Here is a 24,147-nt window from a genome sequence, read left to right as displayed (position 1 = left end):
CTTACTCCATGTGTGTCCGGGGGTTTGGTCGCAAGCACTTTTACCCGTCCAGCCATTTCGATAGCCCCCAGAGAGCCCATTCTACAGAGCTACAGAGCTTTCATCACCTTTTTCTTTAAAACCAGGAACTTACTATATAATCCTAGCTGTTAATCACAGAGGTCTGCCAGCCTCTGCCTTCGGAGCGAGCTCCATCGCCTTTCCTATAATAGAATGTCCTCAATAATCAGCCTCCTGGACCGGCCTTGGCTTCTCTAGTTGCCGAGGGCACACGACTGGTCTACGCGGCTGCAAGAGGGATTACATTTTTCCTTTCTCAATTCTGCATCAACAGCCCTGCCTACCCTCTTGGAAAGCTCAGCCACACGCCTTCCCTCGCGGCACCTGGGACTGGCAGTGACGCGATAAGCAGGCCTGGACCGGCTCCGCCCCACCGGCAGCCGGTTCCACCCTAAACCCAAGTGCCAGGCAGCCACCGGCTCCTCCCTGTGCTGAGAACTTCAAGTCCCGCCATCCCTCGCGCGCACTTGCCCTCCTTTCCCGCGTTGATTGTGGGTAGGATCGGAGTGTCTCCCATTGGTCTGTCTTTTCTGTCAGTTACCTGGGAATATAGAGAGGCGGGGCAGAGCTGAAGATCCGGATCCGGAGCGGCTGAAAGGCGGAAGTGGAGGCCGGAGCCTGGGACACCGCCGGGGGGGTGGGGAGAGGAGCGGAGTCTGTGGGAGCCCCGGCCCAAGTAACGCTGCTGTCCCGGAGCCACGGTGAGTGTGCCTGTCCCAGGGCCAGTGTCTCACCTGTGTGGAAACCTCCCTGGGATACCCTTTCCTCCTGCCCAACCTTAGCTTAGGGGGACACTGACCCCTCCCCCGACCCGTAGCCCCCTCTCAGGGGCTCACCAGGGCGTCGGGCCAAAGGGGGAAGCTCCTCTTTCCTTCGCTAACCTGTACTTCGGGAACCTTTGGGAGTCTTTTGAGGCTTTCCTCTGGCCTGTCCAGTCCACTTGTGGGAGAGAGGGACTCTAAGTTCCGCTCCCCCACCCCCTCAGCTTTCAGAATCAAGGAGTCTTTACCAGGTGTGAAGGAACCTGACTCCCTTCTCTTTTAGGGGTGGCGGAGAGTGCTGTCTCTCCTGGTTTTCCTTCCTTGTGTCCCCACAATCACCACCACCACCACCAAAAATCCCAACCAAAAAACCAGTTGTCCCCTGCAGCCCTGAAAGAATTTTTAATCTCGATTTCCTTTAGGGTGTGCGGGGATGGGGGTGTCTGGATGAGAATGTTCTACACGCACAGAAGTGTGTTTGCGCTCTTACAGTTCCTTACTTCCTCTCGAGCCTACTAGGACCTCAGCAGAGTTTGAATTCTGGGTCACTTGGAAGGAATCGGCAGCCTTCTCCTTGCGCTGCACTTTATGCCCCCAGCCCTGTCTTAAGTTCTCTCAGTGTGTGTCCGTCTTCCTGCCTCTAAAGAATTTAGCTGAGCTTTGCTCAATCCCGGCGACAGATCACAGATCAGGGAGGATCTGCCCATTCATTATCTTCTGTCTCCCCTCCTCCTCCCCCCGCCCCCCCAGCTTCAGGCTCAGCCCTGTCCTTCCAGAGCATGTGAGTGGTTTCCTTAGAGGGACTGCTGTCTGCTTATCTATAGGGAGGAGAATAGATCAAATATGAATAGTGTGAAATGGAGGGACCATCTTTTAACCACCCTGAATCACACAACACAATACACTTGAGCAACAGGTCCATTCCTCACCAGAGTCTCCACTCCCCTCTTGGCTCGGACTTTACTGTAGAGCATTTCGTCCACATCACAGAGGCCGGTTTCATTTTTGTTGGTAAAGGAATTGCTTATATGTGCCAGAAAGTGTTATCTCCGACCAAGCTGGAAGCTTCTCGTTAATGTGGCCAAAGTACAGGTCAGAGATTGCCTTCCTGAGGAGTAGCCTGAATCTGAGGCCACAGCTGACCCTTGCTGTCTGGCAGTTGAGGGAGCGTGGGAAAGCCATTCAGTCCTTGGGCATCTCTGATCAACTTAACATTTTTGAAATCTTTCCAACCCACTTCCAGACAGTTGCTGGTGTCTAGTCAGTATAACATGTTAAGCTAATTTTGGGATGCATTTATTTCATTTCTTACTGGATAACAGGAACCCCTTCCTACCTCTGACAACAGGTAGATGAGACACAATCTCTCCCCAGCCCCCACTTTCTCTCTCTTTGTGGGCTCCAAGACTCTCTCAGCCAGCCTAGTTTTCCTGATCTGTTCAGCATGTGCCTGCTTACAGGAATTGGTTTCTACTAGACTTACCTTCCAAAGAGTGGATTGATTCCTGGGCTCCTGGCTAAGGCAGACAGACCTTCTAATGGGCCTTTCTGGCATTTATCTGGACATCCCCTTCTCAGCTCTGACTATACAAGGCAGGAGGCACTAGAGTTCTGTATGATTCTACAGCCATTTTTGGCTTTCAGAAATTGTAGAGGCCCAGCAGAAGGCTGTTGCTGTTGTCAGGATAGGGAGGGCACTGAGGAGAGGAAGTCCCTCCTCTTTAAGGCTGCTGCTCACCTCCCCTCTTGCTTCTCACACCTCGTTGGCCTTTCTGCCTGTTGACTCCAGGAGAGTGTGAGAGCTAGTGCTTATAAGATATAAATCCCCAGAGTTCTTCCAATGCATATTTCTTACCTGTGTCCTGGAGATGGTGGTATTTGTATCCTTGCCATAGAGATGATTCTTCCCTAAGACCATATAGTCAGAAGTGGCCAGACCCAGTGTTTGTAGCATAGGTTCAAATGTAACCTTACCTTTTCTAAAAGCAGGGTCCCCTCCTGGTCTGGTGCTTGTTAAGTGAAGGAGCCTTCAGGAAGGGTGAACAGGGACATGAGTACAGACTCTTAGCCTACTATCTCTAGCATTTGCCTTTGCTTCCCTCTCTTACCCAACGTTCCACCGTCTTCCTTTACCCTCTTCCTTTGTCGTGGACTCCGTGACAGTTAAGAATCCAAGCCTGTACTCTTCAGGGCCTAAGAGTTTGCTATGTCTCTGTGCTATTAATTTCTCCAAAACTTAACTCATGATAGCTAGAAAACGAAAGTAAAAGTGGCAGCCGGAGAGGTCCTAGGCAGGGTTGAAAGGCTGTGCTTTCTGATTTCCCTTTGATACTACCTGCTTATTTTGAGACAGGGGTCTTACTGTATAGCCCTGGCTGGCCTGGAACTGCCTTTGTGGACCAGGCTGCTCTAGAACCCATAGAGATAGGTCCACTTGTCTTTGCCTCCCAGGTGCTAGGGTTAAAGATGTTCATCACCATGCCCAGCTTCAAACTCACAAATTCAAATAGAGCTCCACTAAGTAAGCATTCATTAAAAAGAACCTACATGTATTCATTTACTTTCTGTCTGTGTGTGCACACACATGCTACTGTGTACATGTAGAAAAGAGAAGACAACTTGTGAGAGTCAGTTCTCTACTTCTACCAGGTGGAGCCTGGGATAGAACTCAGGTTTTCAGACTCGGTGGCAAGAACTTTCACTTGCTGAGTCATCTCACCAGCTCAGAAAGAACCTTTTGAAATTTATTTTTTAAAATTATTTTATTGGATATTCTCTGTATTTACATTTCAAATGTTATCCCTATTTCCCCACTCCTCACCCCTGCTCCCGTCCCCCCTTCCCCCTCCACTTGTTTCCATGAAGGTGCACCCTCTTCCAATCACTCTCTCCATCTCAGTGCCTTGGCATTCCCCTACACTGGGAAAACACACTTTCACTGGACCAAAGGCCTCTTCTCTCACTGATGCCAGACAAAGCCATCCTTTGCTACATATGCAACTGGAGCCATGGGTCTCTCCATGAGTGCTCAACAATTGGTATTTTAGACCATGGGAGTTGTGGAGGGTTTGGTTGGTTGATAATGTTGTTCTTCCCATGAGGTTACACACCCTTTCAGTTCCTTCAGTCCTTTCTCTAGCTCCTTCATTGGGGTCCTCGTGTATAGTCCGATGGTTAGCTGCAAAGAAAGAACCTTTTTAATGGGCTGAGGATTTGGCTTAGTTGGTGATTGCTTGCTTAACATGTATGAGTCTCGCCTCTCTGCACTGTATAAACCAGGTGTGTAGGTACATCTGTGGTTCCAGCATCTTGGAGATAGAGGCTGGAGGATTAGAGTTCAGAGTCATCCTTAGCTACTTAGAAAGTTGGAGGTCAGTCTGGATTACAGAAGACTTTTGTAACCATTGCTCAGCAATCAGGAAAGCAGTATAGGTTGGTAGAAGGCCTTAGAGGCTTAGACTCAGAGAGACTTGACTTCCCGTCCTCAGTCCCTTGCTTACCATTTGGATGACTTGGGCTCATTTTTTCCATATAACAGAAAAACTAGATCTCTTGCAGAGTTAGAAACAAAGGGTAAAGGAGCCAGTCCAGTGCCATTCTAGGATAGATCTTTACCAGCGGCCTCTTCTGGGCAGGTGGGGCTTTGAAAGTTTACTTTACTTCATCTCTACAATTCTAATCAGTTTTAGTGTCAAAATCTGCTACATTGGCTGACCAATGTTTGGATGATGTCCCGTGTTTTCTCGTGTCATAGTTACTGAGCAGAATTGATACAGGTTGTAGTAATTTTTTACAGGAGGAGTGCTGGGCATGGGGGCTCATGGTTTCATCCTAGCACTTGGGAGCAGAGGACGGAGAATCTCAGTGAGTTCAAGGCTAGCCTGGGTCATAGTAATACCATGACAAGAAAGAAGGAGCATGGCAGGCTATAAGAAACCGTTAGGGGCTGGCTCAGCGCTTAAGAGCACTGGCTACTCTTCCAGAGGTCCTGAGTTCAATTCCCAGCAACCACATGGTGGCTTACAACCATCTGTAATGAGATCTGATGTCCTCTTCTAGAGTGTCTGACGACAGCGACAGTATACTTATAATAAAAAAAAAATAATTAAAAAAAAAAAGAAACTGCTAGGCAGTCACCATGATTGTCCTATTGGGAGTCATGCTATTTGTTTTTGAGGCAGGTTTTTTTCTACTTATCCTTGGCTGTCCTGAACTCACTATGTAGACTAGACTGACCTTGAACTCAGAGATCCACCTGCCTCTGCCTCCAAGGTTGGTATTTAAGGCATGCACTACCAAGTCCTTGGAATCCTTGGGCCTGTGTAATCCTAGCAGTTTGGGAGACTAAGGCAAGAGGATCCCGAGTTCAAGGCCTGCCTGTATTGTATAGCAAGCTTGAGATTAGCCAGAATAACTCAGTGAGACCTTGGAATAATCTTTTAAGGTATTCTCTGTATTGAGAACTTGACATAAAGGATTGGGTTTCAAACTACCACATCTATCCACTGGGGCATTGATAGCAGCTAACGTTCAAATTAGTTTCCTGTTTTGTTTTTTCAGTTTTCAAGGCAGGGTTTCTTGTGTAGCCCTGTTTACCCTGGAACTCACCCTATAGACCATGCTGACCTTGAACTCAGAGATTTACTGGTCTCTGCCACCCAAGTTCTAGAATTAAAGGCGGGCACCACCACATCTGGCTAAAGCTCAGCTACTGAGCTTTGCTGACTTGTACCAGGCACTCTCTCCTGAGCTCTGTGCTTACTTTTTTCATCCCTACACCACTGGAGAAAGGCCCATGTCACAGTGAGTGACAGGACAGGAGCCTGTGCTCATTCCATTGTGCAGTATAGCTTCTCCTCTCTAGGCTAAGTGTGTACTGTTCTTTTGTCTAGAGTATTTGTCTCTACCTGACCTGCTTGGAAGTGGCTTCCCCCATCTTGTTTCCAGACTTGTTTTGCAAGTCACTTTCTTGGTAAAGCTTCTCATTAGCTGAGGAGATACTGGCTCATCTTTCTCTCTACTTGAGCTTGCTTCTCAATGCTGGCTCCCTGATCATTCAATCTCAGACAGACAAGCACTTCAGGCCACAAGATGGTCATGTTATAGGTCCCTTGTTGCAGCTGCTAAAGGAAAATCAGAGGCATGGAACCCTGCCCTAAAGTACCTGTCTACCAGCCTTCTTAGCACTCTCCCTGGTTAAAGCTGGGATCTGAACCTAGCTACCCTCAGCTCATTGTAAGACTGAGCCCTCTCTTCAGCTGCTCACACATGGATACCAGAACATACCGGTAAGTAGAGTAGTTGATACCAGATGGATAATGCAGGTCAGGCAGGTCAGGGTAGAGCTCTCCAAATCTCCATTTCCTGTGGTTTTTAGTAGGAGAAGGTGGACATGTCTCTGGCTGGCTACAGGGTGCTCCCCCTCCGTCTGCTTCTGCAGGAGTGACTCTGATAACAGGACAGTATTCTGTGCTTTGTGCAGTTGTGCACAGGGTGAAGTTCGAGGTCAGTGCACAGGTGCTTGCCTTGCACTTTCAAGGCTCCAGTTCTAGTTCTTCTCCAGAAGAAAACAAAGCAGTGGTGAGGGCAGCCCCCCATCAGCCTCCGACTGCCGCAGCCTTTAAGTTTCCTGCTCTAGTCTCAACTGCCATGTCGGGTGTGCTCTCTCACATGCAGCCCCTCTTCCCCCTGCTTCTGCTCAGGTTAGTTAACTCATCTTCAAAATCTCACCTGTCTCAGCATGAGCCCCTGCCCAACCCCTCTTTTTATTTCCCTTTAGTAAACTTTTCAGAAGAGTCGTAGAGAAATTCTGAGGGTAGTGCAGACTTTCTTCAAAAGCCCCAGACCCTGTTCCCCTGTTGGTAGCATGTTGCAATAGTGTTGATGCATGACAGTCTGTGCTCTGCCCACATTACTGTGGATGACACCTGACTACTGTCACATCTCAGACTCCAAGTGGGTAGCTTCGCAGACCACACTTGTTTTCAGTTACCTTGATGGTCTAGAGGTCACCAGCCAAATACTTTGTGTGGTGCCAGTCAGTTTTCTTCATTGACTAGACTGGGGTTAGGAGTCATATGGGTTAGTGGGGAGATTTAAAATACCATTTGCATCCCATTGTATGAAGGCCCACATAATCGGTGTGATGCACCACTGTCTCTGGCAGCCGGACCACATTTGTTGTCCTTGGAAGAATGTCATGTGTAGCCTACACTGAAGAGTGACCGGTCAGGACCTCTTCTTGGAGGGTGGAGTGGCTACATGAACTATGAATGCCCTTGATGCAAGAGATATGCTTATTCTCTCTTATTTATTCATTTAATTATTCATCTGTCTATACTGACAGTACCTAATTTTACACTTTAGTGTGTAATCTGTGGTTCTTCCTCACATTGTTTCATCTTTGACCATAGGCTTTTCTTTCAGCTCCCTTTGACCTACCGGTCATTATGAAGTTTTCTGATTTTTTTTTTTTTTTTTAAAGCATGTCCTTACTTTTTGGCACAAGATGCTCTTCGTGTATTTCCTGCCCAGGCCATGGAATCAGCTGTCCTTCCAAGGCCTGTTTAGCAAACATTTTTTTTCTCCAGTTCTCTGATCTGGAGTTATAGGCATAAATTCAAGTTGTCCCTTTTGGTGGTGGTTGGTGCTCCCCATATCTGGGTAAGGAAGCAGAGTAAGCACATAGTGAGAACCCCTCCAGTCCTAGCACCTGGTCCTTGCAGCAGGTTGCTGTCCTCTGTTCACCAGTTCATAGTCCACATCTGCCTGATGCTGCACCTGAGCTAAACAGTGATCACGTTTGGTCTCTGCTCTGGAGTTTATGCTCCGAGTGTGGAGAGTTGACTGGCTGTAGCCATTGTCTGGTTTGGGTATTGAGTTCTCCAGTCAAACCTTTCTGAACTTTGAGCTGAGAGTCCATGTGAAATCCCAGGTGGTCTAGTCATGAGTCTCTTACTGCCATTCCTAAACAGATAAACAGATCTCTCCTTTGGGAAGGCTTGTGTTGTAGCCTTTGTGGCTCTGGGCAGGCTCAAGGCAGACTATCACTTGGAGCTGTGATCCTGAATCATTGACTAGCTTAAATCCTTTGTTGGGCTCTAAAAATATGTAACCTAATCCCTGAGCCAGCCCTTTGCCTCTGTTTGTAAGTCTGTGTGTGTCCCTTTCAGGTGACTCTGTCAGAAGCATCCCAGGCTTGAGGAGGCTCCCTTGCCCTGGATGTTCTCCTAGTCATTTCTTTGCTCTCTGTGCTGTGCAGACTCTGTGGCTGTGAATGATGCCAATTTGCAAACCTCTAACATTTGCAGCCTGGTTGTTAAAAGGAACTCAACTCTGGTTTTGTCATCAGCTGCCCTGTTCTCCTACCCTTCACCCTACCCCCCACCCCAAGCTGAATCACTTCTTCCCCTTCCTGAGAGGCTTTGCAATGGAAGCAAGGGAATGAATGAGGTCTTCAAGATGCCTCGTGTTATAGAAGTTTTTATCTTTATATTTTTCTTTTTTTGAATTTATTTTTTTTCAAACTTAATAAATTAGAGTCAGGATTTGTTAAAGCATTTTAATATAGACTAAAGGATGAGGATTAAAATACACCCCAGAGCACGGTTGTGGGCTTCTCAAAGAAGAGTCACCCTTTTTTGTTGTTCTTGAAGGGGTGATGATAGGTTTTAGTAGGGGAAGCTGTAGTGGGTAGTAATAGATAGTTCATTCAGTCAGTGGCATCAAGACTATCTCCAGAGAATTCAAAGTTGGGCTGTTGAGAGAACATCATGAGTCTTCTAGGAAAGTAGCCTCATTCCAGGAAACTAGTGAAAGGCTTCCTCTTTCTTGCCTTTCTTTTTTTTTTTTTTCTGTTCTATTTTTTAATGATTTATTTATTATATATGAGTACACTGTAGCTGTCTTCAGACACACCAGAAAAGGGAATCAGATCCCATTACAGATGGTTGTGAGCCACCATGTGGTTGCTGGGATTTGAACTCAGGACCTCTGGAAGAGCAGTCAGTGTTCTTATCCATTGATCCATGTCTCCAGCCCAGGCTTCCTCTTTCAAATAAGGGGTATCGGAGAATGAGGTTCCTTGGGAAGCTGAGGTGAAGGTGTCTGAGCACAGGGGTTGGGATGGTGGGTTGAGGCTCTACTTGCTTCTCGGGGTTTCTAGGGTGGGGCTTGTCCCAGCCCACTTGGATTGCAGAGTATTTCTAAGGGCCTTTTTTCTTCTGCATCCTCCTCCTCAGCAGCCAGCCCTGGATGAGGGTGCTACTCACCAATTCAGGATACATTCATGGTCACAGCAGGAGGCTAACAAAGTAATGACCGAAGGACTTGCTATTAGTCTGACTTAACTCCACTGTGCACCTGACTCTGCTTCATTAAGTTAAATAAGAAGCAAAGATAGGAAAGGCATCTTGAAGACCTCATTCATTCCCTTGCTTCCATTGCAAAGCCTCTCAGGAAGGGGAAGAAGTGATTCAGCTGCGGGTGTCAGGAGATCTGTTAGACTTCCTCTTCCCTGTCCTGGAGTGCACTTGTGGTGGGGTCAAGGCAGCTGGAAGATGGGTGTCGATATGAGCTCTCGATGTCCCTATCTATTTGCCACACATAGGCAGTCTGGCCCGTATTGCACGGTCACCATATTTATGACTCCTTACCTTATACCAGGCTCAAGCTTAAAACACAGGAAAACTATAGTCCAGCCTTTGGGAATTCTGTAATGTGCTCCTTTACCTGAGACAGTGCCCTAGATCCACTTATCTTCTCATTCTCAACTCTCAAGCTCCTAAGGTCTCAAACCTCCTCGTCTTTGTAGAATGTGGCTCTGGAAACAGAAGTGTGGCTAACTTATTGAAACGTGTTTGTACCTGTTTATTGTCTGATTGGATCCTGTCTTGAGCTGACACCATCATATATTTTAAGAAAAAAACAATTGTCTGAAATACTGTTCTCTGGCTTTGAGAGCCATGTCTCTCGGATCTCACCTTGAGGAGAACTTTTCACCTTGTTTTTGTTAGCTGGGCAGCTTCTGATCACAGTGTGCATGCGCTGTTTGGGCAAGAGGAATTTGGCTTACTGCTGTCTGACACCCCTGCTCTCCCTTTAGACACCACCTCTTCTCGCTGCCTGGGAGCTAAGGGCGAAACAAAGAGGGCAGTGATTTAAGCTGGTTTTCTTCTGTTGGTTGTTTGTGGAGACAGGAAGGGTTTGTGAGAAGTGTCAGTTGGAGTGAGCGCCTGGGAGAACAGGTGCCGCTGATGATCCTGACTTGAGTAGGGGTTCTTGGAGTCCTGCTGAGGCAGGGGCAGGGGCAGCAGAAGTGGCAGCTGTCTTGGCTCACACTCCTGGCCTCTGTAGAGCTCCTCCTGAGACTGAGAGGAAGACAAACCCGGCATTGATGAGATTCCAGTTAGTAACATCCTAGTAAGTTTATAACTGCACAAGCAAAACACACAGGAAACCATCGTGGCGGTACACACCCGTGATTCCTTTTCTTGGGAGGTTGAGTCAGGAAGATTCCAAGCTCCAGGTCAGTAAAACTCTTGTCTCTTAAAAAAAAAAGAAAGAAAGAAAGAAAGAAAAAAAAAAAGAAGAAGAAGAAAAGAAAACATTCAAAACCAACCAAAAGTCCCAAATCCCAAAACCAAACTAGAATGTGAAACAGTAGTAAGAGGGTTGTGGGCTAATGGGAATTTCACATCCATCTTACCTGCTATCCAGAAAACCTGTGCTCCATGCCAGAACAGCAGCAGATGAGGGCTGAGGCATGTGGGTTGGCTGAAGAGAGGAAAGTTTCATCTTTGCCCGACTGTGCTTCCCCTATGGCCTCCAGAGACCCATTTGTGGTGGGGAGCTGAGAAAACACCCTGACAGTCAGGGAAGAATTTCTTCTCTCTATTATTTTTAAATCATGTATTTGTGTGCGTATGTGAGCACATGTTTTCACACTCACCACATGTATGCGCGTGTGGAGGTCATTAGACAACTTGTAGGAGTTAGCTTTTTTCTACCCTGTGGGTCCTGGGGACTAATTTCTGAGTGTCAGTCTTGGTGGCAAGAATCTTTACCCACTAAGCCATCTTGCCAGTTCTCAGAAGATTTCTTACTATTACTAGGACAGTACTCTAGAAGCTGGGGTATGTCTCCAAAGAGATGGCTACAGTCCAACTTGTTATCTGTCCTCAGTACTACCCAGCACTCGAGGGAAAGGGATTCAGGAGTTCACCATGCTCTTTTGTGGCAAAATGTTCCACTTGGCTACACAGTGATGTTTCCAGATTTTTTTTTTCTTAAGATTTTTATGTATGTGAGTACACTGTAGCTGTCTTCAGACACACCAGAAGAGGGCATCAGATCTCATTACAGATGGTTGTGAGCCACCATGCAGTTGCTGGGAATTGAACTCAGGACCTTTGGAAGAACAGTCAGTGTTCTTAATTGCCGAGCCATCTCTCCAGCCCTGATGTTTCCAGAATTTAAACCCCTTTATGGGGTTAGCAGAGTAGGCGCTCATAGGGATTCCATGATGCTTCACTGTGGTCTTTTCTAGAATGGGGACTTCATTGAGACTAATCTCAGACAAGGACTTGAGTGGTCTGAAGCAAATAGGGGTTCTGTCTGTCCCTGGCAAGGAACCCAGCTGACTCTGAGCACACCTCTAGGCTGCTCACATGCTTCCAGATCGTCGGCTGTAGCTGTGTAAAGGAAGCCCCTTTATTTCCTGCAGCTCCTCTTCTAAATCAGCTGTTTAATGGCTTTCCATTAAAGTCTTTCTCACAGCTCAGTCTGGACTCTAGAGTGCCCGGCTCCAGGGCAAAGGTTTTGCTCTCTGGTGAGACATGGCCCTGAGTACTGTAGTACTGAAGTCCTACCACCCTATCCAGTTCTCCTTTCCTGACCCCCAGACTTTCCCATTTCCTCAGAGAGCCTTACTTGATGGGATTGTAGGGTATCACACCACTGTAGCCTCTTCCTGCTCATTAAAAACATGTTGGCTTTTTGCTTTTGGGAATATTTTTAAAGTTTTACAATTCTTTAGCCATAGTTAAGTCTAAGCAGTAAACATAGGTTTAACATACATTAAACAAATCATTTTTATACAAAAGTTCATCCTGTCCCTTATTAACATTTGAGTATCTTTGTTTTCTTGATTGTTTTCCTATTTAGGCAACATCTTTTTTTGTTGTATTGTTCTGAGTCTTACTAGAGAAAGGTTAAAATTGCTATATAAGAAAGATAATTGGTTCTATATATTTTTTGTTTTGCTTTTTAAATTTTTGTTTTTAATATGTAGTCCTGGAACATGCTGTGTAGATGAGGCTGGCCTCAAATTCATAGAAATCCACCCACCTCTGCCTTCTAAGTGCAAGGTTTAAGTGTCTTGTTACCACGCCCATTTCTAATCTTTAGTTTTTCATTGTTTTATGCAAATTCCATACCATAAGTAGTTTATTAACTTGTAACTTTCAGATACAAAGTGCTTCGTTAAATTTATGACTAGCTAAAATTTTAACTAATTTAAAAAAGTGTTTCCCTGCTAAAAGCCATTGTTTCACTGAAGCATACGTAGGGGCTAAGGAGATGGCTCAGCATGTTGTTACCAAGTCTGATGGTCTGAGTTCAGTCCCCAGAACCCACATAACAGAAGGAAAGAGCCCACTCCTGAAAGTGTTCTCGGACTTCTATATACATGTGATGGTTTACACACATCCATGATAAATAAATTGAAAAACCACCTCCTGCTGTGCAGTCTTGGCACACGCCTTTAATCCCAGCACTCGGGAGGCATAGGCAAATGGACCTCTTGAGTTCAAGACCAGCCTGCTCTAAAGAGTAAGCTTCAGGATAAGCCAGGGTTACACAGAGAAACCCTGTCTTGGAAAGAAAGAGAAAAACAAAGTGGAAGGAAGGAAAAGAAAACCAGCTCTTTAACTTGTTATCCTTAGTAGCTGTGAGTATGTTAATAATCTTGGTTTCTCTGATAGGGAAGCCTTTCCCAAGTTACAGTCCTAAGTTACATGGGTTTGGGCTCTGCCTTCAACTTGCTGTGTCCCTTACCTTTGTAATTGACATAGTTAGGATTAGGTCTATATTGCCCTTTAAGCTATGGCAACCAAGTAGTCAGAGTTAATTAAATAACTAGCGTGCCACTTGGAACTTTACCTTACTCTTAACTCTATATTGGCTACCCCCTGTTTATTTAACCTTTACAGTAATCCAATGCAATTAACATTAAACAATACATTTTGTAGATAAGGAACTGAAGCTGAGAATGACCTCTTGGCCAATAACTTGGCCAAGGTCACAGAACTAACCAGCTGACCAAAGCTGGGCCCAGCACTCCTTTCTGCACCCTAACCTGATCTTGCTGAGGTCAGGGGAGGGAATAGGAGACTCCAGGCTGCTACTGTTGCCTCTAGCTCTGCAGTTTAGCAGTCTTGCCAGACTGTCCTGGGCTCCAGTGTGTCTTAACAGTAGTTTCCCCAAGAAGAAAGGTCCCTCTTGAGACTATGGGTCAGTCATCACCTCAGTGTCCTGAGGCCTCTGTATCGATCCTTGGCTCCTTTTGGCTTCCTTTGATACCGACCCCCTTAGCCTTTGAACCTGATGACTTTTGCTCAGTCCAGTGCACCATTCTCTTAAACTAGTAAGTTTCAGGAGGTGGCTCTGTTTTCTCAAGCTCAAGTCTCTGGTTAGACTACCTTCCTAGAGTGCTGGGCAAAGCCATTTGATTCTTAGTTCTGTCCCCACCACTGGCCAGCAGCTAACCTTAAGTGACTGCATCTCCACCCACCCTCTGGCCTACAGTCTGGTTTCTGTGCTCACTTATAGCTAGAGGAAGTCTCTAAAGCAAACAGGAAGCACCAGAGACACCTACCAGCTGGAATTGCTAGACCTTGTACCAGGAAAAACAGCAGTGTGAAGTCAGGGTATGCAGTAGAGAAAAGAAGCAGGAACATTTCTCACAGGGACTGAGGAGGGATGCCATTGCCTCAACACTTGATGTCTTGAAGGCTTCAGCTTAGGAAAGTGAGGCCCTTAACCCTCTTGATGGTTGGTGGTTTGTACACGGTATGGATGTGTCTGCCTTCCCTTCTCAGCTGGAGCTCAGGTGTTTAGGCAGCTACTTCTGTTTATTTGAGACAGGGTCTCACTATGTAGTCCTGGCTGGCCTCTGACCTTACAGAACTCCCACTGCCTCTGCCTCCTAGTGCTGGGATGGAAGGCATATTTCACTTGTGCCCCACTGTAAAGCTTATTTTAAAGCCTTGAGTTCTAGACTCTACCTCTAGAGGTTCTGATGTAGATGGTCTAATGTAGATTCTGGTGAGAAAAGTGACCACAAAGCAGTGGCATGCAGAGTAACATACAGGCAACACAGCACAGCGAAGAACAATGTTCTGATCATCCTGCTTCTTGTCCACTCTTGGCCTGTGCACAGAGCTGTAATGTCCAGGGCCCTGGGCTTCTGCCCTTTTGTGTATGCATTGGGAAAAAATCATGCTAACTAGGGTGCCCCCAATTCCTTCCACATGCTCCCCTTTCTATGAAAGGAATGACGTTGGGGCTGGTGCTCACTACTGGTGGTCTGTGAATGAACCAAAATTCTTATTAGAGGGTTGGGAAATGGATCTTGAGGGAATCCTTTGTCATGGGCCTGAAGTTCCACCATTGCCAAACATTCAGGGGAAAAGATTGCTAACTCATCCTGTCTTCTACAGGCAAGTTTGATGGTGACTGGCTCTTAAGGATTTGATTTTTGACTCCAGACAATTTAAAATTATTCTGCTACTTGGTTTAAAATATGGAATATCAGAGAGAAGGGGAACTGGGAAAGAGGATAGCATTTAAAATGCAAATACATAAACTATCCAATAAAAAATGTAATAAAATAAATGCGGGAATATCTTTGCTATTCAGGAGGAAAGGTTTCTTGCACACATACATATACACCACGTATGCATACACATATACTTACACACATACATGTGAAATTAATGAACTTAATATAAATATTAGCAGTGAATTAATCGGCATCTGTTTTTCTTTACCTTTGCTAGCCTTCAAAAGCCATACAGAGAAACCAAGATTTATTTTAAGCTATATCTCAATAGATAGGCAATATTGATTTATAATAATTCCTATGCAAATCTGGCTACCTATTAACCATGATCCCAATTAAACTTGCAGTTTAATATTGTTCTAGCTTTGTCTACTTGAGATGTTTCTTTCCATGGTATCTTCTCAGACTCCTTCCTTCTCTCCCAAAACTCCAAAACTCTTGCTTCCCTCTCTCTTTCCTTGGCTGGTGGAAGTTTCTGCCCTATTCTCTCTTTTGCCCAATTGTTGGGTGATAAGCATTTATCGACAAGGCAGAGAATAAATTGTAAGAATTGTTTACATAATTTGAGACAGAAGACTCTGGACCTAAGCTTTACAGTACTGTGTCTGGATTGGAACAAGATATGAGGGCAGAGAGATCAGTGTTGGAACAACACAAGGATAGACTTTACACAGTACTCAAAAACATTATGCCTATCCACACACACATACACTACATATACCCATACACATACACCATGTGTATATATATATATATATATACACTGTACATATATCATACACACAAATACCACATGCACACATACCACATGTACATGTAGAGAGAATATCTTGTGTATTACATGGATGCATCTCCTGTCAATTAAAAAGAAAAAAACATGACCTACAGGAAAGGATAAATAGAGTGTGGGGCATCCAGTAGGCAGAAAGAATTCTAGGATACAGCCTGGTAGAGGAAGAGTCACCAAGGAAGATATGAGGAGGACAGATATTTGGTACTGGAGTAGAGGTAACCAGGCATGTGGCAGAATGTAGATTAGTGTAAATGAGTTATTTTAAATTATTAGCTATATGGCCTAGGTATTTGTAAATACATTTTGAGTCTGAGTTGTTATCCCAGAGAACTTGGAGTCAGGAGGAAAACAGTCTGTTACATATACCACACCCATCCCACATAAACCATGTGTACATATACACACCACATACACATACTACATACACACATATCCATGCATATGCCACATGTACATACACACGCACAACACAAATGTGCCACACACACTCATACCAGGAAGCAGGACAGCTCAGTACATGAATTAATTCACTTTTACCACCCGCCAGGTATATATCTTCTGGTTCCATGTCTTAGGAGTAGAAGATGTAAGCCTTCCTGGGAACCTGGGTATGGCCTTCACCTGTTTCAGACATGCTCTTATCACAGCATTACTTCATAACAAAAATTGTCTTGCTTAGTGCTTTATTGGCTGAAAAGGTCAGACTCTTCTGCTCATGTGATCCTTCTTGGGGCCAGGAAAGCCTTGAGGCAGCAGACCATAAAAAGGGCTATGATTACCTGCTCAGGGGTTTCTGGATGCAGGCCAGGGATAAGGAAGGACCTGTCAGCAGCCAGTTTAGTCCAGCTGGGTAGAACTTGCTCAGTGTACTAGCAAAGCCAGGGCCTGCCTACCAGTCTATGGAGAAGATGCTATGCTCTGAGTAGACACTGGCAATAACCATGATATGCCACATCACTAATTGTCCTGGTTTGACTTAGCTCAAGTGACTTGTGTGAGGTAACCCAGGAATGGGGTGAGACTGTCACACTCATGGCATCCTAAGCTGTGTTTTGTTTGCTCCATGCTAGCTGCTTGAGGATACTTGTAGATAGTTGGCTAGCTCCGTTCTGAGCCTGGATGAGCACTCCCGGCTGGCCCCACAGATGGCTTTGACATACAGATAAGGTTGAGAATTGTTGGTAAGAACTCATTTTCTCCCTTTCTGGCTTAGAAGAAGAAGAAGCAGATCACATTCTGTCTAGGCAGGTTTACAGGGTTGTGGGTTTGGTAGGGATGACACTTAGCTGCCTCTCTCTCCTCTCTGATGGTAAGTGAGAGAAGGTTGCTGCTCATGCCAGTAGTTGTCTCTCCACAACTACTGTGGTTTCTTGCAGTCAGGGTTTTGCCTGTCTGTTCCCTTGCCCCACTCCTTCATACTTCTCTGTGCTTAAGCTGAAGTCTCTGCCCTGTGCCATGTGCACTTGGGGTAATCACCAACTTGTAAATTCCATTGTGTATCAGGGTCACTTTTGCCAGGTCTAGACCTTGATGAGCTTGTGGAACTGCTGCAGCCACTCAAAACCAAACCCCAAGGGTGGGCGTGGCCCTCATTGTTCTTCCCCAGCAGGGAGAACAGCCTGATAACAAATGAGCTTGTGTGTAGGAACCCTAGTTGCATCCTGGCTGTCACTTGTATACTGAATGGCCTTGATCTGGGCACTCAATACTGTCAAGTTATGTCTATAAAAATGGAAGGTTATGTTAAAGCTCAAAAGAGATTAACAGTGCAGTTCTCCATGAGTGCTAGCTCTGTCTTTCAGAATGACTACCTGAGGTAAGCACTCTGTGTTCCTAGAACATGAATGGGCATTGTGAGGAAGCTCTCCCGATGAAACTGTACAGGCCTTGTCTTTCCTGTCTAGGGTGAATGAGAAAGCATCTTACCTATAGCATGTCTAAATGATGTTTCTGGTTAGTAATCATATTGAAGATTGCTCCCCCCGCCCCACTTCCTTCCTTGTACTTTTGGGGAAGAGGTGGCCCCCATTTCAAAGCTTTTTTCCTTTGGTGCTACCCAGAAAGGAAACGGTTGCTCCTGGTTAGTGAGTCATTCTTCCTGAAGCTCACTTTTTAAATGAGTTGCTGGGAGATTCTGGGTGTGCAAAAGGATTTGAGGCTGAACAAAGCAGGCCCTTTGCTGACAGCTTCTTACAGGGGCCCAAAGCTTCCCACAGGCCTCTGTTCATCACACCCCTATCTCTGGACTGTAGGAATACACTCCTTCTTTTCAGGGGCCAGTCAGCTCTCCCTGTGTGTGTTCTGCTACCTTTTGGTATATGTCTTCTAGAGGTGTCTCATCCTTCTATGTAGTTTGGAAGCTTCCAAAAAGTTTGAGTTTCTGAAGCTGAGTGGTAAACTCAGGAATGGACCACCAGCTGCCGAGGGTGTGGGTCTCAGTGTCATGTTTGCCTCCACCCCTGCCTTCCCCCTAAGCTTTCTTTGTGTCACCCCTGCCTCTGCCAGTAGAGAATGGAAGCTAGGTCTCTATTTAAAAGGGAGAGCTGGCAGCAGAGACTTGGGGCAGAGCTCCGGCCTCAGGGCATGTTTGGTTTTCTGTGTGGTTTGTTTTTTAATGTGTGTGAGACTTCAAAATGAGAAGACGGGAGAAAGAAGGTGAGGAAGAGCAAGGGAGCATTGCTTTGATTCTGGTATACACAGTCCAACCTCAGAAAGACATAGTCAGTTGTTCTACTGTGTGGTACAAGTCTGGTCATTCTAACGAACTTGCCAGGCCTTGGTCTCTGAGTGCCCATAAGCACCTTATCTGAGGAGCTAGCTGCCAGGACCTGCTGTGCCTTCACCCACTTCCCCACACACTGCTCCTGGGCAGAGTAAGCTGTGGGCCTAACATTAGACTACAGTCTTATTGTTTAATAACCTAAATCCTAGTTGTCATCCTGGGCTCTTTTTTTCAGGGGTTGGGGGAGGTGGAACCTAGTGAGCCTTGTTGACTTATGCTGGTATTCATTCCTCTCCTGGATTTTATCTGAGTTTTTGCTCAGGACCAATGAGCCTAACATTGGGAAGCCACTTTGCTTGGTACCGCTCTGCAGGAGAGAGTATAGTTCAGTGTAGTGAAGACTTCCTGTTCAACCCTGTGGAAAGGGCTAGAAGTTTAGGGGCAAAAGCAATTACCCAGGTCATCAGGGAGGGCACTTTTGACAGTCTCATTCTAACTCCCTACTTCTGATTTCTCCCCCTGCAGTTGGAGGCCTCCCTTCCCATTAAGTGCCTCTTTGCATAGCATCGGCCCCACCCCCACAGTCACTGGTACTACTACAGAGCAACGCATCGCGCCATGGCGGGTCGAGGAGGTGCAGCACGACCCAATGGACCAGCTGCTGGCAACAAGATCTGTCAGTTTAAGCTGGTCCTCTTGGGCGAGTCTGCAGTGGGCAAGTCCAGCCTGGTCCTCCGCTTTGTCAAGGGGCAGTTCCACGAGTACCAGGAGAGCACAATTGGAGGTGAGTGAGCAAAGAGAAGCTGTGCACGAATGCAGAAATCGGATCTGTCTGGCCTGGGAACACTTTTTTTTGTCAATGAGCCCTGGAGTTGAATCCAGCAGTCAGTCTTCATGCTTCATCCCAAAAGGCAAGAGTGCTAAGAATTACCTAGGGGTCGAAAACTGGCTTCCTGCTCTGCTCTGGTCTCTTTATTATTTGTGTGGATGTGAGGTCTTTTTTTTTTCCTGTAGGGCAGTATGTGTATCCTGTCCTCTGCTGCTGACCTTTGCTCTTTCTGGAGCTCAGAAGGTATCTTTGATTCCCCATTGGTCAGCATTTAGGATGTGAATAAGGGTCTGAACTCAGTCTCTGGCATCCGTAGTCAGTGTGATCCTCAAGAAACCAGGCCACCCTTGGACTTGAGTCATCCTTCTGCTCTCTTGGTTGGTAGGAGATTTCAAGGCATCTGGAAACAGAATGGGCCGTGTCAGCAATCTTCTCACTGCCTCCTCAGCTCTGTCAGGAGCTAAAGACGGGGAAGTGAGTTGGCAGCCCAGGCTCCTCAGTGGGCTGGGGAGGGGAGAGCAGCAACAAGGAAAATAGCTTCCCAAGTCCAGGATATGAGGAACCCTGTCTATCTACCTGTCTGTCCCAGCTCCAGGATTCTCCTTCAAAGCATGTTTGCCACAGCTTCTTACATCCTCAGGAGGCCAGGGATACCCTTGGACTTGAATCTTTCTTCTGCTCTCTTGGTTAGGAGATTTCTAGGCAGCAATGTCCTGTCTCAGGTAGCATCTGTATTCAAACCACAGGTTGGCTTTACAAGAACAATTCTGGGTCACAGTGGGGATGGTGGCTAGCTGGAGTGCCTGGAGGTGGCAGGGGTAGATAGGAAGCCAGCTACCCAGCTACAGCCTGGCAGTGTGACAGTGTGTATTTCCCAGAGAGAATGCTTTCCGGAAACTGAAGGTCACAGTCACCCCTGAGCTGAAATGGGTCTGTGAAGGGCAGTAGAAGGAAGTCTAGGGGGAATGAGGGCTTACATTTGCAGGGTTGGCATCAGGGTTCCCCGTGCCTCCCTTGTCTGGCCCTGCTGTGCGTTGCAGGGTGGCTATGAAATGGTACAAGTGCAGGCACTTCCTAGACAACATAGAGGAGCGAAAGGCCCATCTGCCCTGTGTGGACAGCCTTCTACTTGCCAGAATCCACAATGGAGAATAAGTCAGGGTAGTTTCCAGTTCTTCCTTACCTAATGGCGCCACCTTTTCTCTTGCAGCGGCATTCCTCACACAGACTGTCTGCTTAGACGACACAACGGTCAAGTTTGAGATCTGGGACACAGCTGGGCAAGAGCGATACCACAGTCTGGCCCCGATGTACTATCGGGGGGCCCAAGCAGCCATTGTGGTCTACGACATCACCAACACGGTAAAGATTTTCCTTCTTTCCGATTTGCCCTCCATTTCTGTGAATTCCCAAGAACTGGGTTAAAAAACTCATTTTGGGGGCTGGAAAGATGGCTCAGCAGTTAAGAGCACTGACTGCTCTTCCATTGGTTCTGAGTTCAGTTCTCAGCAACCACATGGTCGCTCACAACCATCTGTAATGGGACCTGATGCCCTCTTCTGGAGTGTCTGAAGACAGTGACAGTGTACTCACATAGATGAAATCAATGAATCTTAAACAAACAAACAAACTTCATCTTAGACCACGCAGCCTCCTGTTTCAGGGTTGTATATGGTCAGATTTCCTGTTGACTGGGGTGGGGTGCTCTCATGAAAATCTTTAGGGGTGTTATTTCAGATGCTTATGGCATTGCCAGTCTGCATTTGCAACTAAGTAACCCTGAGTAGAATATTTATTTCTTCTGTCCCTTTGACCTTCTGATCCTGTCTCCTCAGGATACATTTGCACGTGCTAAGAATTGGGTAAAGGAGTTACAGAGGCAGGCCAGCCCCAACATCGTCATTGCACTAGCGGGTAACAAAGCAGACCTGGCCAGCAAGAGAGCCGTGGAGTTTCAGGTAAGATGACAGAACTTGGGGAAGGATGAACTGGCTCAGTGAGGAAGGCTTCCCCAGGCTGCCTGGGTACTGTAGGATGGCAGGCAGTGGCAGCTCTTATCAAGTGCCCTCAGGACTCAAGCACAGGCTATAAAAGAATTGTCTTTGTGTTGGGGGAGGTGGCTGGATAGGTGATGCTTCTGCACCTTTGCTTAGGACTGAAGCAGTCCTTTTTAAGGCAATGCATGCACATAGTAAACTTTAAATAGTCCAACAAGGTATAGAGAATGAATGAGTTCCAGACTATAAATGGCTCACAGGTTAAGAGCACTGTCTGCTCATTCCGAGGTCCTGAGTTTAATTCCCAGCAACCGCATGGTAGCTCACAACCATCTACAATGGGATCTGATAAATGCCCTCTTCTGGTGTGTCTGAAGACAGCTACCGTGTACTCATAGACATAAAATAAATATTTAAAAAACTCAGCCTCTCTTATCCAGAATTCCTAGGTTTTTGTCTTTCCAAAAATGTATTTATCTTTTTCTTTGCGTAGTGGATGGGAATATGCTATATACCATATGTTATAGTGTCATGTATTTATAGGGGTAGGGAGCAGGAAGTATCTCATACAGTATGCAGCCCAGGCTGCTGGCTTTAAACTCCTGAACCTCTTGCTTCTCCTGGGATTATGATCATGAGCCACCATACCCCCTCCACAGTTCATCTTTTACCAGTGCCTAACTTGATGGCCTCCTGAGTTGTATCAGCTGAGGAAACAGTGCTGCAGGGGGCATCCACATATTCTTACACTTTTGTCCAGATGTGCAGGGTATCTCTCTAGAAGGATTTGTCACCTAGTGATTTGAGAGTAAATAGGCAGAGAGGACCTAGGGAAACTATTGAATAAGAATCTGCCAGTGTTTGTGAACTGAGTGGGGTAGCGTGAGAGTGGAGAATACATGATGTTGGTGTTTGGGGAAACCCAGAACAGGGAGCCCTAAGCCCGAAACCTCTGCATTTGCCCAGTCAGTTAAGGGCAGAGACCAGGGAAGATTTTATCCTGGGTCTTAGCCCCTGCCATCTGCCAACATTCCCCTTCCACCCTCTTCCTCACATGTCTGAATCAGGAAGCACAAGCCTACGCAGATGACAACAGTTTGCTGTTCATGGAGACATCTGCAAAGACTGCAATGAACGTGAATGAAATTTTCATGGCAATAGGTAAGTTGCCTCTCCTTGCCCTTCCCCTGAGTAGAGTAGAACCCTGTGTGCTGGTCTCTGGTGGGTCTGTGAGATATTTACCCTAACAGTTCTTACCATTTAAACAGATAAAGTTGTCTAGCTGACTCCCAGATGCAGAACTTTCTAGTGCCTGAACCAGTCTCAGTTTTATACTCCCTGCCCATGTCAGAGCCTTCCATTGCCATCTCTTTCCCCATAGGACTCAGGAATCCTTCATGAGTTCAAATCTTGGCAATGCTGATTGCCACTCTGGTTTTGGGCAAGTTCTTTGCTTTAGTGTCTAGAGACACACAGTATACCTGGCACACAAACCCTCCAGTATTCTGGTTGTCACTGATTAGGGGAGAGTGTTAGGTAGCCCCATGATGCATTCTCCCTTCTCTCCCAAACAGCTAAGAAGCTTCCCAAGAATGAGCCCCAGAATGCAGCTGGTGCTCCAGGCCGAAACAGAGGTGTGGATCTGCAGGAGAGCAACCCAGCCAGCCGGAGCCAGTGCTGCAGCAACTGAGCCCCCTTACCTGCCATTGCCCCCACTCCTCCACCAGAATGACCCGACTGGAATCTACTCTAACCAATCGCACTTAACAACTCGGGCCACCACTGGGGGCAGGGGAAGGGTCCATCATGAATTCTCCCCATAACTTTGATTCTAGGCCGGAGGGAGTTATTCCACCTGCACCTTTCTGTACAAATACTAATTCAATTTTAAGTCTTAAGTCACTTTTTTAATATATATGATCTTCTGCTCTTCCCAGTTCCCTTTCTACTGCTCCCCTACTTGCCCTTTGCTGGTAGTAGCCATGCTCCTGTACTCATCTGTGGGGGCAGGGCTTGGAGCGGTTACCCTTTCTTTCCTTCTTGCTGGAGAGCGGACTCAGCAAGAGCACCCACATCTTACCTTATTGGGAGCAGTCTTGGGCTGGGGCAGTGGGCAGGCCCTGGGCTGGGGAAGGGACAGGCAGCTCTTTCCTCAGCTGGCTGTCAATCAGGCTGCAGCCCCCTCCCCATCTGACTCCCAGCTTGGGAGAGAAACCGCAGCATTACTTAAGCATCATTTTTGACAGCCACACACCCATGGCCCAGGACCCCTCCACCCTTGGTCACCCTGACCTCTGGCTCTGAGCCCTGTTCTGACCAAATCAAGATGATGAGTATTTGGGGGTGGGTGGGGAAGGGGGGAGTGGGAGGGATGGAACCAACTTTTTCTGTATTTTGTATTGTATGTTTTCTTCAACATGTAACCAATCAGTATCTTGTCAATATAGTCAGCCGATCGATCGACCTCACACTTGTCTTCCTCGTCTTTCTCTGGCAGTTTATCAGGCCATGCATATCCTCTCTATTTTTCTTGAAGTTAATTTAAAATGAATCATCCAATCTGATTAAATGGCTCTACTCCCTGTGTGTGAGAGGATGCTGGTGGTCATGGTAACCAAAAGAAAGAGGCCCTGCTATTGGCAGCTCTGATGGTGGAGGATAGGACTGACGTGGGGCTGACACCTGGCTCCCCTCAGCTTACATTAAAGGATATGCAACCTGTATTTGAAGATTGTTGGTGTCTAAAGTGGCCTGTGAGGGTTTTTGATAGGACTACATTAGGACTCAGACCTCTCTTTTTGTCCTCTCCCTGGTGAAGAACACTGAGGACTGGCTGTAAGGCTGGTGCCATCACCCATCACTCCCTCTGTCCTTCATGACATTTCTGTGCCATGTTCAACACTGTCCATCCTGCTTCAGAACCATCTGCTTATTCTGAACTAGAAACAGCTAGGCTAGCCCAGCTCTCTGCTGCTCCCTGCTGGAGCTGTTGCTATTGGCTAAATCCATACACACCTCCAGTTTATCTCAGGACCAGAAACCTGATGTGCCTCCCCTGGTCACCCCACTCCCTATATTCCCAACCCTTCACCCTCCCCCACAGCTCCAACACTTCACTCTTTGGAAAAATGCAGAGGGACTTCAA

The 24,147-nt window shown here is 46.6% G+C and overlaps 1 protein-coding gene across 1 annotated transcript; it reads left to right on the top strand.

Moving 5' to 3' along the window:
- Nucleotides 1-646: 646 nt before the first annotated feature.
- RAB5C (RAB5C, member RAS oncogene family) lies at nucleotides 647-23,331 on the top strand. Its single transcript, XM_080922776.1, has 6 exons — nucleotides 647-761; nucleotides 18,702-18,960; nucleotides 20,216-20,367; nucleotides 20,841-20,963; nucleotides 22,070-22,163; nucleotides 22,577-23,331. The coding sequence occupies exons 2-6, from the start codon at nucleotides 18,795-18,797 to the stop codon at nucleotides 22,690-22,692; spliced, it is 651 nt and encodes a 216-aa protein (XP_080778902.1). The 5' UTR covers nucleotides 647-761; nucleotides 18,702-18,794; the 3' UTR covers nucleotides 22,693-23,331.
- The last annotated feature ends 816 nt before the right edge of the window (nucleotides 23,332-24,147 follow it).

The sequence above is a fragment of the Micromys minutus genome, assembly GCF_963924665.1.
Source record: "Micromys minutus genome assembly, chromosome: 10".
Lineage (NCBI taxonomy): Eukaryota > Metazoa > Chordata > Mammalia > Rodentia > Muridae > Micromys > Micromys minutus.
Note: the sequence above shows the minus strand (reverse complement) of the source record. Positions and strands in the feature narration are given on the sequence as shown.

What these genes read in the sequence shown, in the direction of transcription:
- RAB5C (XM_080922776.1), top strand. Translation starts at nt 18,795, where the DNA reads ATGGCGGGTCGAGGAGGTGCAGCACGACCCAATGGACCAGCTGCTGGC. An exon ending in TCTACGACATCACCAACACG is followed by an intron (nt 20,368 to 20,840) that starts GTAAAGATTTTC and finishes CTGTCTCCTCAG; the next exon opens with GATACATTTGCACGTGCTAA. An exon ending in AGAGAGCCGTGGAGTTTCAG is followed by an intron (nt 20,964 to 22,069) that starts GTAAGATGACAG and finishes TGTCTGAATCAG; the next exon opens with GAAGCACAAGCCTACGCAGA.